This window comes from Panthera leo, chromosome B2 (assembly GCF_018350215.1).
Source record: "Panthera leo isolate Ple1 chromosome B2, P.leo_Ple1_pat1.1, whole genome shotgun sequence".
NCBI classification, from domain to species: Eukaryota; Metazoa; Chordata; class Mammalia; order Carnivora; family Felidae; genus Panthera; species Panthera leo.
Window position 1 is genome coordinate 39,236,189 of NC_056683.1, and position 17,150 is coordinate 39,253,338.

General features: G+C 47.9%; 1 protein-coding gene and 1 long non-coding RNA gene across 7 annotated transcripts in view; one reads left to right on the forward strand and one right to left on the reverse strand.

Annotated features, from left to right (window-relative positions):
• Positions 1–17,150, reverse strand: part of LOC122219891 (trem-like transcript 2 protein) — a 47,893-nt gene that overhangs the window by 9,193 nt on the left and 21,550 nt on the right. For 3 of the 4 annotated variants that reach the window (XR_006202597.1, XM_042938702.1, XM_042938703.1), the window contains exon 5: positions 9,073–9,174. Coding sequence is in view for 3 of the 4 variants with exons in the window: in XM_042938702.1 (XP_042794636.1) it covers positions 9,073–9,174 (102 nt within the window). In the remaining variant the exon portion in view is untranslated. Of the gene's footprint in view, positions 1–2,325; positions 2,575–9,072; positions 9,175–17,150 lie in introns of those variants that run through there. The other variant, XM_042938704.1, reaches the window with a different exon arrangement.
• LOC122219893 lies at positions 6–12,231 on the forward strand. Of its 3 annotated transcripts, XR_006202599.1 has the most exons (4): positions 6–1,016; positions 1,428–1,539; positions 4,199–4,348; positions 9,217–12,231. It is a non-coding gene; the product is annotated as an uncharacterized LOC122219893 (long non-coding RNA). The 3 variants fall into 3 exon arrangements; XR_006202598.1 differs by lacking the exon at positions 6–1,016 and having other exon boundaries at positions 1,296–1,539; XR_006202600.1 differs by lacking the exons at positions 6–1,016; positions 1,428–1,539 and adding an exon at positions 2,580–2,811.

Sequence of the window (17,150 nt, forward strand, 5' to 3'; positions counted from 1 at the left end):
TGGGGAAACACTACTGGTGAGCGAGGTCTGGCCAGAGGCGGGGAAGGAGGCCTCTTGAAGGTCGAGGTGAAGGGAGAGGAGGTGGATATTGCCTGGAACTCACAGTTGTGGGGAGAGACACAGTCCTACGCTGAAAGAGCTCCCCCGGTCAGAAAGGGGAGATGCACGAGTATGGCCAACAGCTAGCTCCCAGTCTGAGAGGGGAGACACAAGCCACTCCCTCACGGAGCTTCCAGTCAGTTGGAGTAGACATTAGCCCTGCCCTCTGGGAGTTCCCAAACTGAGGAGGAAGACAATAGTCGTGGGCCCCTGGGGAGTCCTAGAATGGTGCAAAAGATATAGGACTAGCCCTCAGGGAAGTCCCAGTCTGATGGTGGGGACACAGGCAAAGCCCTCAGGGAGCCCCAGACTAATGGAAGAAACTCAGCCCTTACACTCAGGGAGCTCCAACTGACACAGCCCCTTTCTTCATGGTATTTTCTAGCCCAAAGGGAAGGTAACAACCCCATTTGCAGGGTCTTGTGGGAAAGACCCACGTCTTTGAGACAGAGGCACTGACACAGGTGCACAGTGAGACAGATGCACAGATGCAAACAGAAGTCACTAAGTTATAAAACTCCAGAACACAAGCAACTCAAGTAGATAAGAAAGTCCTGCATTTGAAAAAATTCAGAGTAAAAATGATTCACCAAGAAGTTCGTTTTAGTTATCTTCTAAATAGCAAGTTGTCTTAGTTCCTTTCACGTGGTATTTCATTTTAAAACGTTCTAGTTGCATAAAATCCATAGATTACAAATGCCCAAACATGCATCTCAATTCTCAGTGGGGTGTAAACCAAAGAATTCACTGTTCGTCTACAGCATGTTACAGTCTCGGCCTAGAAACAAGATGTGGTCCGTGCATTTCACAATCCACAGCCTGGCAGGAAGAGAGTGGAACTAGAAGTGGGGGTGGGCAATCAGGGGACAGGGAGGGAGAGAAAGCTGTGGTGCGCTCCCTCCACCCCTCTGCCTAAGGTAAGCTCAGTACTTACTCCTTTCACACCCCCAGAGCCTTTTGCACACATACACACGTCTCTCCCCAGCAGGACAGAGTAGAGAGCACACATTTTAGAGTCTAAAAATATATGGGTGGGCGCTTGGGCGGCTCAGTAGGTTAAGCGTCCGACTCTAGATTTCGGCTCAGGTCATGATCTCAGGGTTCGTGGGATCGAACCCCTTGTGGGGCTCTGTGCGGACAGCGTGGAGCCTGCTTGGGATCCTCTCTCTCCCTCTCTCTCTGCCCCTTCCCTCTCTCTCTCTCTCTTAAAATAAAATAATAATAATAAAATATAAGAATAAAAAAATATGGGTTAAAACCCTGGTTCTACCATTGATAGTGCCTGGAACGTAGCCAGTGCATCACATGCTTCCGTTTCTAAAATGCAGGTCTCTCCAGACTTCTCCAGTAGAGCCCAGAGCTGTGATAGCCAAGGACCCGGCACAGGATTTGAGACATCTGCCTGTTTCCAACCCAGCTACAGGAGAGCTGAGGCTCAGGGTAAGGTAACACCCTCTCTAAGCATCACTTTGCCCTGCACAAAGTGAAAGGAAGGACCAAACTAAATTATTTGGGGAGAGGGAGGTTTGGGGGACCCCAAGATTGCTCCGCACAGGAGCAGAAGGAGGAGGCTCCCTAGGGGAGGTGCATGGGTGGGGTGCCCTTGGAACGGGTCTCCAAGGTGCTGGAGCCCATTTGAGCCCACCTTCCACCCCTCCCACAGGCAGTCACCAGAACTGAACAGGAAATGGTAACTTGGTTGCCATGGCAATAAGGGAGGCAGGAATGGGTGAGGCCCCCTCAAGGAGCATTTTGTGGGGTGGGCGAGGCCTTCAGAAATCGCTTCCGCTCAGGACAGGGGGATGGGGACAGGGGGTAGTGGCACAAACAACTGAGGGAGTTAAAGCACACACACGTGGTGCAATGATTCTTGTAAGAACCAAACAGCCCTTTCCCAACAAGGGAGGGAGGCTTTCTGTGTGAGGAAACTGAGTGTCCACAGTCAGAGGTCCTGAGCAGGCCTGGCAGATGAAGGGGCCCAACCAGAGAGGGTCTGGAGCTTTATCTTAGTTTGTGAGGCCTGTGGTAGCTTTGCCTGGGGCCAAATATAGGGATGCAACCTTCTCACTGTTCTCTGGTCAGGAGCCTCTAGGCCAGCCCCATCCTTCTCCTCCTCCAACCCCACAAAGCATGAAAGCGGGGAGGGTCTAGGAAAAGGCCACTCTCTCCCCGCCCCGCCCCCACCCCCACCCCCAAGCCAGCTCTCCTGCCCTCTGGTTCTCTCACCTGAGACAGGGCCCTGGAGCCACAGTAGCAGCAGCAGCAGCAGCAGGAATGCGGGAGCCATGGCTCCATCCAGTTGGGGACAGTCACAGGCCAATAGGGGGCCAGGGACACCCCCGCTCCAGGGTTAGGGCCCCAGGCCGCTGCAGGACGTGCCACTTAGGTCTGCCAGGGAAGGACCAGGCGTTCTGAAAGCGCAGTTGCCCATTTAGGGAAGTGAGGAAGTTGTAGGACCCACTGTGATCGGCAGACCGTGGGGCCCCGCAGAGTCTACTGAGGGCGAGGGCGGCGCTGGTTGCTGTTTACGCCCTCTTCTCCGAAACTTCGGGCAGGTGTGGCTGCTCCACCCAGTCTGGGCCCACCCCATCCCCCCAGCCCGGGAAGGTTCTCGGGGTCAGAAGACTCCCCACCGTCTCCAACCCCCTCCCGGAAACTGGCTGACGGGGGTGCCCCCTAGTCTGAAGCAGGGGATCCGTCGAGGGGGCTGGGGTGAGTTTTCTGGACCCTGAGCTACAGACTCCCTGGGATTCCCTGGGCTTAGAGACCCAGGGGCAGGGGCTTGGGGCTAGGGCAGGGCACCTTGGTTCCTAAACACACACACACACACACACACAGTTTTCTCCAAAACACATTCACAAGGAGATTCGTGTAAACTCACACTCATTCATGCAAGCCCTCTCATAAAGCGTTTCTGGCGGTGCCCTGCCCCTCCCCCTCTCTTCCAGGTTCCTGGCTGGTCAGAACAGTCCTTCTCGCTCACACTTGCGAAGAACCCCTTACGTGCTCACAGGCGATCTTACTTCTGTCACGGTTAGAGTGACAGGGGGAAAAGATGCAAATTGTACAGTGCAGTTTGGACTCAGGGAGGCGCTTCTGTGCTGTCACAGGTGGGGGCGCGCACACACACACACACACACACACACACACACACACACAAGCTGTCTCTCCTTTTGACTACACGCATGTCTCCTAACCTTTATCCCTTTCTCCAGCTCTCCTACCATCCGGTCTAACCGCCCACCAGCTTTCCCGACGCCCCCTCCCTCCCGCAGGCTCCCCTCCCCCGCCTCTCCAGAAACCACGCCCCCAGACCCTGGGTTCTGCCCGGGCCCCCCGCAGGCACGCGCATGCCCACTCGACTTCCTCTCCCTCAACCCTATCTGGCCCAGACAGCCGCCAGGCTGCAGCCGAAATGACCCAGCATTTGGCCCAGGACCCCACCCTTCACTCAGTCCCAAGCGCTAAGAATCAGGAGGACAGCCTTCTGACATCCAGGAGCTGTGTCATCCGCTGCTTTGGGGGTGAGGGGACCTACACGATAGTGTGTGCTCCCCCTACTCACCCATGCCAACTTTCTTCTCCTTGGACGGGACTCAGTAACACGTCTTAAACTGAGCTTGAACTCCCAAATCCCAGACCAAGGACGTTTGATTTTTGCTGACTCCAAACTTTAAGTCTCTTCACTTACTCTCCGTTCATTCATTCGTTCGTTCGTCTCTACAATCTTACACGCCACGCAAGGCGCCTGGCATTTGGGGTATAGGAATGAGTACACTTGTCACTCCAGACCTCTCAGCTCGCACTAGACGTGTTACACTTTCCTTATTCGCCCTTCCTTTTTAATACTTCTTCTCAGTCCTCAGATCCCGGCGTTCAAAGGCTATCTGCCCTTCCAGCACATGGTGTCTTCCTTCCTTCCTTCCCTCCAGCTCAGCACGAAGTGGTTTCAGGAGTGGGGGGTCCTAGTTATCTCTCGCGGGGACGTGTTGCCTGGAATCACAGTGATATTCATCTGCAGGGTTTTTTTTTTTATTAACTTAATCACAGTGGTTAATCACAGAATCCATTAACTTAGTGATTTTATTTTTTCACATAGATGTCTTGAATCTGCCTGGAGTCCATCTTTGTATTTAGTGTTAGGCAGGGATCCAGTGCTTTGGGCTGCATGGACTCGGCCAGTTTTCTCAAGGATGTCTACCAAATAATGGGCCCTTCGCCCCATCGATTCATGGTGCTTCCTTATAAGGTATGTTCCCGTGTATATATGGAGCTGTCTGGAAGTCTAGCCTGTGCCATTGTCCATTTGTCATTTCTTGCTGTTCCAGCACCTAATGTCAATTGTATTACTTAGTAGTAGGTCTTAATATTTGGTAGGATGAGTCCTATCTTTTTTTTTTTTTCCACAATGGACATAGCTATTTATGCGTCTTTATTTTTCCATATAATTTTACAGTAAGTTTATCAAGTTCTCTAAAAATTAAACGGGGATGTGGGGCGATCTGGCTGCGATATGTCACCCCACCGATCACCAGGTTTGATTTGCTTGATCTGGCTGGCTAGGCGGGTGTTCCCTTCCTCCCTGACTGCTCCGTGAGCAGTCCCTCCTGAAGCTGCTTGCTTGGTCAAAGAGGATGACTTTCACCAAAAGAGGAGGACGGAGGCCCGTTCTTCCCTCAAGGGCATAGAGTAGCTGTGCTCCCCTGCTAGAGGCTCCAAACAAACTCTCAAGGTCTATTTGAAGGAGAATGTAGGGTGGTCAAGCTTCCAAGACTCCAGACACATCCAAATGAGGTGCATGTGTCAGTCTGCCTTTCTTTGAAAAAATAAAAAATAAAATAAAATAAAATAAAATAAAATATTAAACTGAAAGTGTGTTTCAGATTACAGTTAGAGACTTATAATTTGGGGGAATTTGACATCTTATAATATTATTGTCTCTTTCAAGATCATAGATCATTTGTATTTATTCAGATCAAAGTTAAATTAATTCTTCCTTAATACGTCATAGATTCTGTTGCTACAATGAATTGTATCTTATTTTGATTAGGTGTTCTAGCTGATTATTTCTAGTGTAGATAAACACTTTTGATTTTTGTCAGTTGATCCTATATCCGGGAAACCTTGCTAAGCTCACTCATGAGATTGAATAGCTTTTGGATTCTACTTATTTTTTCTAAGTAGATGATGCCAGCATCTCAAATCATGACAGGTGTCCCTCTTCCTGGCTTCAGCCTTCCTTATGGCTTTGGCCAAGACCTCTAATACTACATGAGGCATTGGTGGTAGCTGTGGAAATCCTTGATTTGAATGTATACTTTCTTTACCTAGTTATATTTACTGTAGTCATTGCTATACAGTCTTGACCAAATTATTTCTTCCTATTTCTAGTTTATTAAGGTTTTTTTAAATAATAACAAATGTGTTGAACTATTCCGAATGCTTTTTATGCATCAGTTTGCTTTCTTCTTGTAGTTTATTGATTTAGTTCATTTAGATTTCCTGAAGTTAAACAGTCCTTTTGGTTCTGAGATAAACCCCACATGATCATAGCATTCACTTTTTTTTTTTTACCACACTGTTGACTTCAGTTAGCTAATATTTATTTTGGTTTTTACTCTATGTTCATCAGAGATATAAGCCTATAATTTGATTTTCTTGTTTTACCTTTTACTGGTTTCAAGATAAGATGACATTAGCTTCTTGAAATGAATGGGGTAGCTTTTGCTGCTTTTTTATTTTTTGCAAGCATCTTGTATAAAATATGAATCAAATGTTTCTTTTTTTAAAAGTTCTTTCTTTTTTTGTAAATGTTTATTAATTTGTTTTTGATAAAGAGAGAGAGAGAGGGAAGGGCAGAGAGAGGGAGAGAGGATCTGAAGCAGGCTCCACGCTCAGTGCAGAGCCCAACACAGGGCTCAATCCCACAACCCTGGGATCATGACCTGAGCTGAAATCAAGAATCAGACACTCGGGGCACCTGCATGGCTCAGTCGGTTGAGCATCTGACTTCAGCTCAAGTCACAATCTCACGGTTCGTGGGTTTGAGCCCCATGTCAGGCTTTGTGCTGACAGCTTGGAGCCTGCTTCGGATCCTCTCTCTGCCCTTCCCACCCCCCAAATAAATAAACATAAAAAAAAAAGAATCAGACACTCAACCAACTGAGCCAGCCAGGCTCCCCACATGTGGCAAACTTTCTGAGGCCCAAAGTATTATACTGTCAAAGTCCCAAAGTATTACGGTCACATATTTGAGTGACAGTTTGGCTTGATAGAAAATTCTAGGTATAAACTTCTTTTCTTCAGTCCTTTAATAATTTTACTCAACTGTCTTCTGGCATCCAGTGCTCCTCTTAAGAAGTCTAATGTAGATCTAATTCTCACTCTTTTGTCAGTGATCTGAAATTCTTTATAATTTACTCTTTGTCTTTGATGTTCTTACACAAGATGGGATGTTCTTTGATGGGTTTAGGGCTGTGTGTGTGTGCATGTGTTTCCTATTTGCCCCTCTTGGCAAATTTTGAGTCCTTTTGGTCTGAGATCTTTCTTTTTTCTATAATTCTGAGAGATTTATATTGACTTTTTCTTCAAATATTTCTTCCTTTCCATCCTTTTTCTTTCACAGGGATTATTAGTAACCATATGTTGGATGTTTCATGTCTCTTCACTCCTCTTTGATTCTCTTTGATTCTTTAATCTCTTAATGCTTTACAGGAGCTTTCTGGGAGAATTCCTCGACTTTTCTTCCAGCTCATGCTCCAGCCACATCTGCTTTTTTTTTTTAATTTTTAATTTTTTAAAAATTTTTTATTTTAGAGAGAGAGAGAGAGCACAAGCAGGGGAAAAGGGCAAAGGAAGAAAAAGATAGATTCTTTTTGTTTTAATATTTTTTATTTATTTTTGAGACAGAGAGAGACAGAGCATGAGCAGGAGAGGGACAGAGAGAGAGAGACACAGAATTGGAAGCAGGCTCCAGGTACTGAGCTGTCAGCACAGAGCCTGACGCGGGGCTTGAAGTCACAGACTGTCAGATCATGACCTGAGCTAAAGTCGGATGCTTAACTGACTGAGCCACCCAGGCGCCCCAAGAAAGATAGACTCTTAAGCAGACTCCATGCTCAGGACAGAGCTTGACACAGGATCGCTCCCACGACCCTGGGATCATGTCCTGAGCCCAAATCAAGAGTCAGATGCTCAACTGACTCAGCCACCCAGGTGCTCCTGCTCTTTATATATCACATATATTGTGGTCTTTATTTCAATCATAATATTTTTCACAACTATTATTTTAATTTAGCAGTGTTAATAGTTCTTGCTCTTGATTCATGTAATTTATATCTTCCCTTACCCTTTTAGGCATACCACTAATATTTACCTAGAATTATTGTGCTGTCAATTGTCATAGTTCTCCTTCGGATGGTCTCTCTTGTTTAGTATGGTGTCACTCTTCAAGGTAGTAGTTCTCCTAAGACACCAAGTTGTTTGGACTTTTGAATTCAGATTCCTCTGGGGTGATCATATGCCCAGTCTGGTGATAGTAGAAGAATGGAAGGCTAAATCCTTCTACCTAGTAAACTTTAAAAGTGGGAGGGGGGGCCTGGGTGGCTCAGTCAGTTGAGCCTCTGACTTCAGCTCAGGTCATGATCTCACGGTTCGTGAGTTGGAGCCCCGAGTCGGGCTTTGTGCTGTCAGCACAGAGCCTGCTTTGGATCCTCTGTCCCTCTTTCTCTTTGCCCCTCTGCTGCTTGTGCTCTCTCTCTCTCTCTCTCTCTCTCTCTCTCTCTCTCTCTCTCTTTCTCTCTCTCTCATTCTCTCAAAAATAAACATTTTAAAAAAGTGAGATAGGTAAGCCCTAGAGCACAAGGGTACCCCTTATATACCCACATTGCTGCCATTCCCATCCTCTGTCCAGGGTTTCACCTTCAAACACTTTGGGAGATCCTCTTTAGTTTCTAACCCACCTGTCTTGGAGTTTGGAGAATGAAGGGGTTAGGGATCAAATGCCCATAGGCAGTTGATCATCTATCTTCATCAATACTCCACTGCTTTTGCTGGCCACTTGATCCCCTAGAGCACCTGTGACCTAGGCTTTTTCAGCCTGCTTCTACAATGAAGGGGAGGTTATGATGGTCTCAAAGCTCATGACTGCAAGAGTCAAGAGCAGAAATCAAAAATTTCTTCTCACCTGTTTTTTTTGCTATGTTTCTGGCTACCATCTGCCCATCTGTGGTCACTTTCTACACCTACCATTTGCATGCCAGTACAGCCTCTGGCTTCCACATTATGTGGGTTCCACTGATCTCATTCCAAAAATCCCATGTCTAACTGAATTTTCTACAGTGCTTTCAGGTTAATGACCTGTATCCTCCTCCTTATTCCTCTCTCCCCAATTTTGAATCTGAGCCCTGGGGACTCCTCTGTAGCACCCTGTGCTTCAACCACCTTGGAAAGAATACTTGGGTCCCCTTTTCCTGACTCTGACACATGTGCATGAGCTATCTAGCCATCCCTTCCCAGGACCCTCCCTTCTGGTGTTGGTGAGACCCTTGCCTATCTGAGCTCAGAGCCATTGAGAGAGGGTGAGTAAGAGGTTCCCTCTGGAGAAGTGATCAGAACTAAGGAGGACACAAAGAAGGTAATTAATGCTCAGGGAACCAGAATAGAGAATACTATTGGCCTTCAAAAACCTTGAGAGGAAATGGAAAGGGGACACAGCTAGCTCTTTAGGGTCCCTCAGGCCAAGGGTAACTGATGCCTGGGATCTTTGTAATCAGCTTAAGTCCAGACTGGCACTGGGCTCAAAAGAGAGCAGTTTCTCCCCTGAGCTGGTGGGAAACAAGGGGATAGGGCTAGGACACGACGGTATAGGGTCTTCCTGGATAGACTTGCCTCCTAGGACACCCAGCCAGCCCTCTGGTCACAGAGCCACCCTGCTCCTGGCCCCAACCCTGACCTTCACGCCCTACATCTCACCTGAGGCCAGGAGTACAACAGGACAGGTGGGCAGGAGCAGGTGTAGGGCTCCCCAAGCCATGCTACTCCAGTCTGTTTCTGAAGATGAGAGAAGGGGCGCCTCTGGGGAGAAGGAAGCATAACATAAGCCTGATTCTGCCCCAGCTTCCCAGCATCTCTGAGCCAGAAGAACCGAGAAAGACCAACACCTTGATTGGAGAAGTGAGTACCCTGACAGGTAGGCTTTGCGGGGAAAGGGGAGGGAGGAGCAACCAGGCCTGAGTAGGGGGCCACCACCTGCAGGGTCTGTCTCTGGGCCTAGAGACCTCAGTCCTGTCTCAGTGGCTGTCTTTTGCCCAGCTTCTCCCCATGTCTGTCATGCCACACCTTCCACCCCATCACATTCCTCCACTGTTGCTGCAAAACGCTCTGAGAATGCCCAAGAAGAGAACCATAGTGAATGAAGAGGCCATTCCTCTATTCTTTCTCTCCATGCACTGCTTGTAGGTGGTCAGGGGGCCATGGCATCCCCCTGGTACCCAGAGCAAGACAGGGACTCCATACCCAGGCATGGAGTCAATGATGTGTTTTCATCCTGGGGTTTCATCATTAGGATGGTCCCCGGGAAAGGTGGGGGCCAGGGCAGGAGAAGCACTGAGCATGGGTATCAGAGGGGAAGGCGGAAGGGATGGATCCAAGGAGGGGAGCTCAGCACCAGCTCCATCACTTCTCGTTCCCTCTAGGTGCTCCACCAACATTGTTTGGAACAAAACTTGAGTGGGTGAAAGATGAAAAATGTGTGTGTAAAACATGCAGAAGAAAAGACAGCCAACGTTGGAATGAACTGAGCAACGAGATAAATAAAGTGGTAAAGTGTAAAATAACTATCCGTGAGTCCATATTGATATAAATGAATGACTGAATAAATTTACAGATAAGTGAATTCCAAAGAAGACTTCCAAATAATTTATATAGATACTCTGTCCTCAAAGCTGGTGGGGGGGTGGGGGGGTGAGGGCGTAACCCCCACCCTTTGAGTGTGGGCTGTCTGTGGTGCCTTCCTTCCAAAAAGAACAGCGTGGAAAGAGGGAAAGAATAACTTCACAGTGGACAAACCTGGCAAGCACCATCTCAGCCCCATGATCGAGATTAAGACCAACCGTGATAATCACGTGGGTCGTAGGTACTGCCACCATGATCTGATGAGAATGGCATTTCCCTCTGTGGTATCCTCCCAAACCCTTAGCCCCATGAGAGAAAATATCAAACAAGTCTCAAATGAACAACAGGTATTTCTTAAGAACTTGGTTTGATTGAGGCACAAAGGACAGCAAACGCGGCCATGTAAGGGACGAGTTTATCTAAGGTCAGCACACCGACCATGTGTGGGGCCCAGGGTGTGCTGAACTCACATGGCTGGCTTTCCCAGTTGGTTATAACCTAGCTCTTCCTAGGTATGTTCAGTCTTCAGAGAGTCCTGTTCTGGTAAAACAGGATTGTCTCACCTCCCTGAAACGAGTGGACACCCTGGTCTGCTCAAGACCGCACATGTTCCTGGACCTCTCTGCCCTGGTCCTGCTGTGGAACTAGGCCCCAGAGAGCCCCCAGGAAAAGAGTAACAGCAGAGGCAGGAGGTGGGAAGTTGGAATCTCTGAAGAAAATGAGAAGGAGGCCTGGAGCCCAAGCTCTCACTGGCCCAGATCAGAGGGGACAAGATGGAGGAGATGTCTACAGCCACTTCCTGTCTGTGACCACATGCTCTCACCACGGAGCTAATGTGAGCGCTCAGCTACCCTTCATTAATTGGACTTCTAGACTCTGTTAGAGGCCTCAGCTTGCATTAAGACCCCACAGTCTGTGCCCACCTGTGTCTCTAGCCCCCAGTGTGTCTGGTCCCCCCATAGCCCTAGTCCTGACCGCCATGCTGGTCCTGCCTAAAACCGTGCTGAATGCCTCCCAAAGCTGCTCCCTAACTAGCCTCACAGGCGTCAGGCCCCAAGGGGGTCCTCTTGCAAGAAGTTGGTTCAGAGGACTCTGGCCTGCAGCCACCACCCCACTGCCTGTATGCAGTGTCTGGCTGCTTACAACGGTACCTGACCCTGTGCTGTGTTCTGTCACTGCCCTACTGTGGACACTCTTCGTTCCTCTCCAGGCAGACTGTGAGTCCCCTGAAGGCCAGGCAGCTTTTTTCATTTACTGCATGAGCCTTGATTTGCTCAATGCTGTGGCATCGTCCAGACATGCCCCTTGATCTGATGGGGAAGGGACCATGGAGCACATCTCCAGCCTCTTGCAGAGACTGAGCTGCAAAGCAGGTCAGTGACTTGTCCAAGGTCTCATGGAGATGTCCCAGCTGAGCTAGGGTGCATTTGAACCCTAGCCCCCAACACACACCCAGTGCTTTGCTCACTGATAAGCGGCCCTCATCCACCCTGGCTTCTGGCAGCGTGTCCCTGTCATCCCTCCTCCAAATGGGCTCTATTTGCCCTTGCAGACCCAAGGACAAGGCAGCATTGGGGAACACTCGGTGGGGAAAGAGGGGAAAGGATCGAGGCACCAAAATAATATGAGCTTATGCGCCCTTTCTTTGAGAAAAAGTGTGAGTCTCTTTTTACTGCTTTAATTGAATGGAAACTATAAACCAAACTACCCAGGTGTAAAAGTACCACGTGCTATAAAAGTTTTAATCCATGTTAATAAGAAGCTAAATTTATAACAAGGAACTGAAAGCTTTGTTAACCCACTGGTTCTGTTGAAGGAAAAAGCTTAAAAGCAGGGTTGTCTGACAGAATTTCCTGCTGCGGTGGAAATGTCCCAAATCTTCCGGCACAGCCCCATAGCCAATAGCCACATGTGGTCATTGAGCAATTGAGCGTCTGACATGTAGCAGGTGCCACTGAGGAACTGAATTTTTATTTTTCATTTAATTTAATTAACTTAAATGTGAAATAGCCACGTGTGGTTGGTGGCTAGAGTGTTAGCACAGCTTTGAATAACTGAGGTCAATTTTAACAACACTCTGCCCTGCTAATGACGGGCAGACTTCTTTGTCGTGTGCTGTTTGTGAAAGTTGAAACTATAAAGCTAATAGAAGATCACGTATGAGAATATCTTTGCACATTTTCTTTTTTTTAAATTTTGTTGTTGTTTATTTCCAAGAGAGAGAGAGACAGAGAGAGAGAGAAAGACAGAGAGACAGAGAAAGAATCCCAAGCAGGATTCGAGCTGTCAGCGCAAAGCCCATTGTGGGGCTTAAACTCACAAACTGGAGATCATGACCTGAGCTGACACCAAGATCTGACACTCAACCAACTGAGCCACCCTGGCGCCCCTCTTTGCACATTTTCTAAGAGACTATATTCAAAATATTATCGTGCTGCAGATTGGGAAGTACATCTTAAATAAGATCATCAAACCCAAGTCATAAAGGGAAAACAGGTGGATTTAATTACATGGTCACCCGCTGGCTTCCCAAATATCAGCAACATGACCTTCAGAGAAGAGAAAGCTGAGTTTATTGCTGGTGGCGGTCAGGGAGAACATCGCCTCGGCAGAGCTGCGGGCAGCATCTTAGAGGAAGGCAAGGTCAGAATTTATTGAGAAGTTCAGTTCAAGGCAGGCTTTGCATAGCAGGGGCTGCACCAGGACTGGGGACAGATGGCAATACAACACTCCAGGATTGGTTGCAAACGACCTCTTGATGCTCGCCACATTGAAGAGTCACTGGATCTTCCAGGAAGTTTCTATAATGAACAATGAAACCATTTGCCTGGGCGAGAAAATGACTGGAAAAGTAAAGTAATACTAACCAGAACAGTGGAATAGCAAAGGCGCGTTAATATAGACGGTGAGATGTGGCGAAGATGTGGCTTGTAGTTACAAGCACTTTACGCTCACAGCATAAACATTCATTTTCCAAGCGAAGGCTATCGTGGACAAAAGCAATGTTGGCGAACAGCTCCATGTGGACCCTGGCCTCCTGCCTGCAGCCACACAGGAGCCATGCGGGTAAAGGTCTACAGCTACTCAGAGTCGGGACGGACGCACTTGTCTCTTCCTAGAATGAGAGAGAATGTCGGTGAACACAGGCCACTCACCACCGCCTGATGCCCCTGGGAGACAGTTTCTCATCACCTCCCGTAATGTGATAAGGGAAGAGGCATTCTGCTGACCCCTCAGAACAGAGCTGCAGGCCATAACACCCCTGAGTGGCAGTCGCCAATGGGTTCCTCAGCAGCGGGGTATCACACGGCTCGAGGCAGTTCTCTGACCCCTTTTGTTTTGGTGTATGGGACAAGGACCCCACAACTCATTGTATCTATCTTCTTTTTTTTTTAATTTTTTTTTTAACATTTCTTTATTATGGAGAGACAGAGCATGAGCATGGGAGGGGCAGAGAAAGGAGGAGACCCGGAATCTGAAGCAGGCTCCAGACTCCGGGGCTGTCAGCACAGAACCCGATGCGGGACTCAGACTCACAGACTGCAAGATCATGATCTGAGCCGAAGTCAGATGGCTAACCAACTGAGCTACCCAGGCACCCCACGACTCATTGTATCTTCTGCACCAAATCCCTGAGGCTTGGGCCTGGGCTTGGCTTGATGTGTGTTGCCAGGTAACAGATGAGAGCCTGAGGGAAGCTATTTGCAGTGTCTACAACTGACTATGAATGAATATCTAAATGAGCCAAGAGGTTATTAAGACTCAGCAAGCAGAACATGGGGCATCTGGGTGGCTCAGTCAGTTGAGCTTCAACTCAGGTCATGATCTCGCGGTCTGTTGAGTTCGAGCCGGGCATCGGGTTCTGTGCTGACAGCCCGGAGCCTGGCACCTGCTTTGGATTCTGTGTCTCCTTCTCTGCCCCTTCCCTGCTCGTGCTGTCTCAAAAATAAATAAACATTAAAAAAATTTTTTTTAAAGAATCAGCAAGCAGGAGAAAGGAAGTTCAACAGCAAAATGATCAGAAGAAAGTGTTGTAAAACAGTAAAAATCCAAATGCCTAAGAAGCCCACGGATAGATGTTTGACCTCATTAGTTATCAGAGTTATCAGAGAAACACTCAAGTGAAAACACTGAGCTTTCACTTTGTACTCAGCAGACTGGCAGGAACTAGGAAGTTGAGTAAGATTCAGTATTGATGAAAATGTGAGAAAGTTCTGGAACTTCCACGTGGAATAAATGTGTGACTATCCTACATTCAGTGTCCAACTCCTGAATGCATACTCTATCGTGGTTACTATTGTTTGTGTCCTGTTTAGGAAATATTTGCCCACTCTAAGGTCATATTTTCTGTTTTCTTTTAGAAGCTTTATTGTTTATACCTTTCATTTTTATGTCTATGATCCATTTTAGTTAATTTTGTGTATGGTGTGAGAGAAAGGTAAAAGCCTTCCCCCCCACCCCCGCCACCGCCCGCCCCAAGTGACTATCCCATAAACCATCACCATCTATTGGGAAGACCAACCTTTGCCACTGAATCAGAGGCACCTGTGCGGTAATCAGGCGACAACATATATGGGTGTGTTTCAACACAATGGAATCATACATAGCAATAAAAATTAAAAAAAATCAAAGATTTAGATTTACATAGAGTAACAAGGACAGGGTCAGAAGCAAGATTGAGTGAAATTTATAAACAGAGTTATAGCTTTCAAAACTACAGTTAAAAACAAACATGCGTTGGGGCACCTGGGTGGCTCAGTCAGTTAAGGGTCCAACCTGGATCAGCTCAGGTCATGACCTCACACTTCATGAGATTCAGCCCGTGGGACTCTGCGCTGACATCACAGAGAGATTCCCTCTCTCCCTCTCTCTCTGCCCCTCCCCCACTCATGCACATATGCACACATGCACTTTCTCTCTCAAAATAAATAAATAAATAAATAAATAAATAAATAAATATTTAAAAATATAAATAAAAATAAACATGCATTAAAGATTCTTTTAAACTCATATTCAGTGAGTGAACCAGGCAGATGTTAGATCTGGTTAGAAAAGGAAGTCAAGGGGCGCCTGGGTGGCTCAGTCGGTTAAGTGTCCGACTTCGGCTCAGGTCATGATCTCGTGGTTCATGAGTTCGAGCCCCGCGTCGGGCTCTGTGCTGACAGCTCGGAGCCTGGAGCCTGTTTCCGATTCTGTGTCTCCCTCTCTCTCTGACCCTCCCCCCATTCATGCTCTGCCTCTCTCTGTCTCAAAAATAAATAAACGTTAATTTAAAAAAAAAAAGAAAAGAAAAGGAATTCAAGAAGCATATACTTATATGGAGGAAAGCAATGTTGAATAACAAGGGGAAACCAGTTTGGTGTTTATTCCCGCCCCTCCCCCACCTCCATCCACAGCAGGGGAAGGAAGAAAAGGACAGAATCTGCATGTCTGTCACTTACCTACAACTTACATAACTATAAAATAGCTCCCACAGAATCAGAAACAGAGAACCCAAGGGAGAGTGTGCTAGAGACAATGCAGTTTTCTGTATGTGCACATTATATTCTATTATATAATAGAATGAAATGTGAATCGGGTGCCTGGGTAAGTCAGTCGGTTGACTGAACTGAAGCCAGCTTGGGAATAAACTTTATATTGTTTAGAAATGCCCAGAAGGGCGTGGATGAATAGACAGAGCACAGAGGGGTTTGAAGGGAGTGGAACTACTCTGTGTGGTACTCCAGCTGTGGGTACATGTCAGTGCACATTTGTCCAAACCCATAGCATGGACAACACGAAGCGTGAGCCCTAAGGTGATCTATGGGCTTTGGGTGGCACTGATGTGTCCATGTAGATTCATTGATTCTACCACTCAGGGACACGATGTCCATGGCAGGGGAAGCGGTGTATGGAGGGGTGGGCAGGGGTTAGAGCGGAACACTGTACCGTCTACTCAGTTTTTCTGGGAACCTAAAACTGCTCTCAAAAATAAAGTCTATTTTTTTTAATGCCCAGAAGAGTGATGGTCTTGCCATAGGCTTTAGCAGGGGGCCAATGAGGTCTCTAGCCAAGCAAGGCTGGACGGCAGTAAGAGGACAAATATAAGTGTCATCTGAATTACACTTTGTGAGTCCCAGTTGTACTTAACACAGAAATCAATTGCCATGCCCTTGGTCTTGATGACTCTCCCTGGGTTTCTTTGCACCCAGCCCTCCACGCTCCCCCACCTGGTACTGCTTTTCTCCCTCTGGGTAAGAGAGGGGCTGGGCAGAGATCTCACAAGAGAAGTTCAGGAAGCCTCTTATTTACCACTGAACAGAGTGGAGTGTGGTATTTGTTAGGGGAGGAAGGCATGCCCGTCAGCTCCTGGAAGGTTAAGTCTGCTTCCCTGGGTGTGCTGTGTCCTGGGGACACTCCAGGAGGCTGCCTTGCCTGAGGAGGGACAGAAATGAACAGTATTTGAAAATGATGCGTCCATGTCAGCCCCAGCCTGCATCTTCCTCCCTCCTCTGAAGGAAGGCTGGATTGCCAGTAGCAAAAATCCTCACCCTGCCCCTTCCACCCTTCCAGGGAGCCAGCCCAACCCCATTCACGTCACCCCCAGGGGCGGGCCCTGCCTCCTCTCCAAAGACTTCTGAGCACAGAAGTGAGGAAAGTCAGGGGATGGGTTCTGGGGAACACCTGGGAACCTCTAAACCCACATCTGCAGCTGTTGCCTGTGTCCATTCATTCATCTCATTCATTTCCACCCAAGCCTGTCCCTGGCCCTCACTCGCCTGAGCGAGCCCCAGGCTTTCTGGACAGAGGCAAACAGGACTGAGAACAAGATGAATCCACATGTCAGAACAGTCGCCAACACCGGCAGGTCCTGGGAAAGGGCGAGCACTGGAATCCTAGGTTTGACCCCCCAGAGTCCAAAAGGGTGGGGATCTGCCTGCTCCTGGCCATGAGAGCAGCCACACAGGGGTTCGCACCCTTTGAAGATGAGGCCTCTACTTTTCCCAGGATCTTAACCCTGACTCTCACCCCAAAGGAATCTACCTGGTCTCCTGCCCCTAACACCTCCCTTCTCCAGACTTCCTGCATAGCTGCTGGGTCACTCTGCACCCAGACCCTCACTCCTCCCCTCAGGGGACCTAGGAAAAGCCCTTTGTGTGCCCCATTGCTTATAGGAC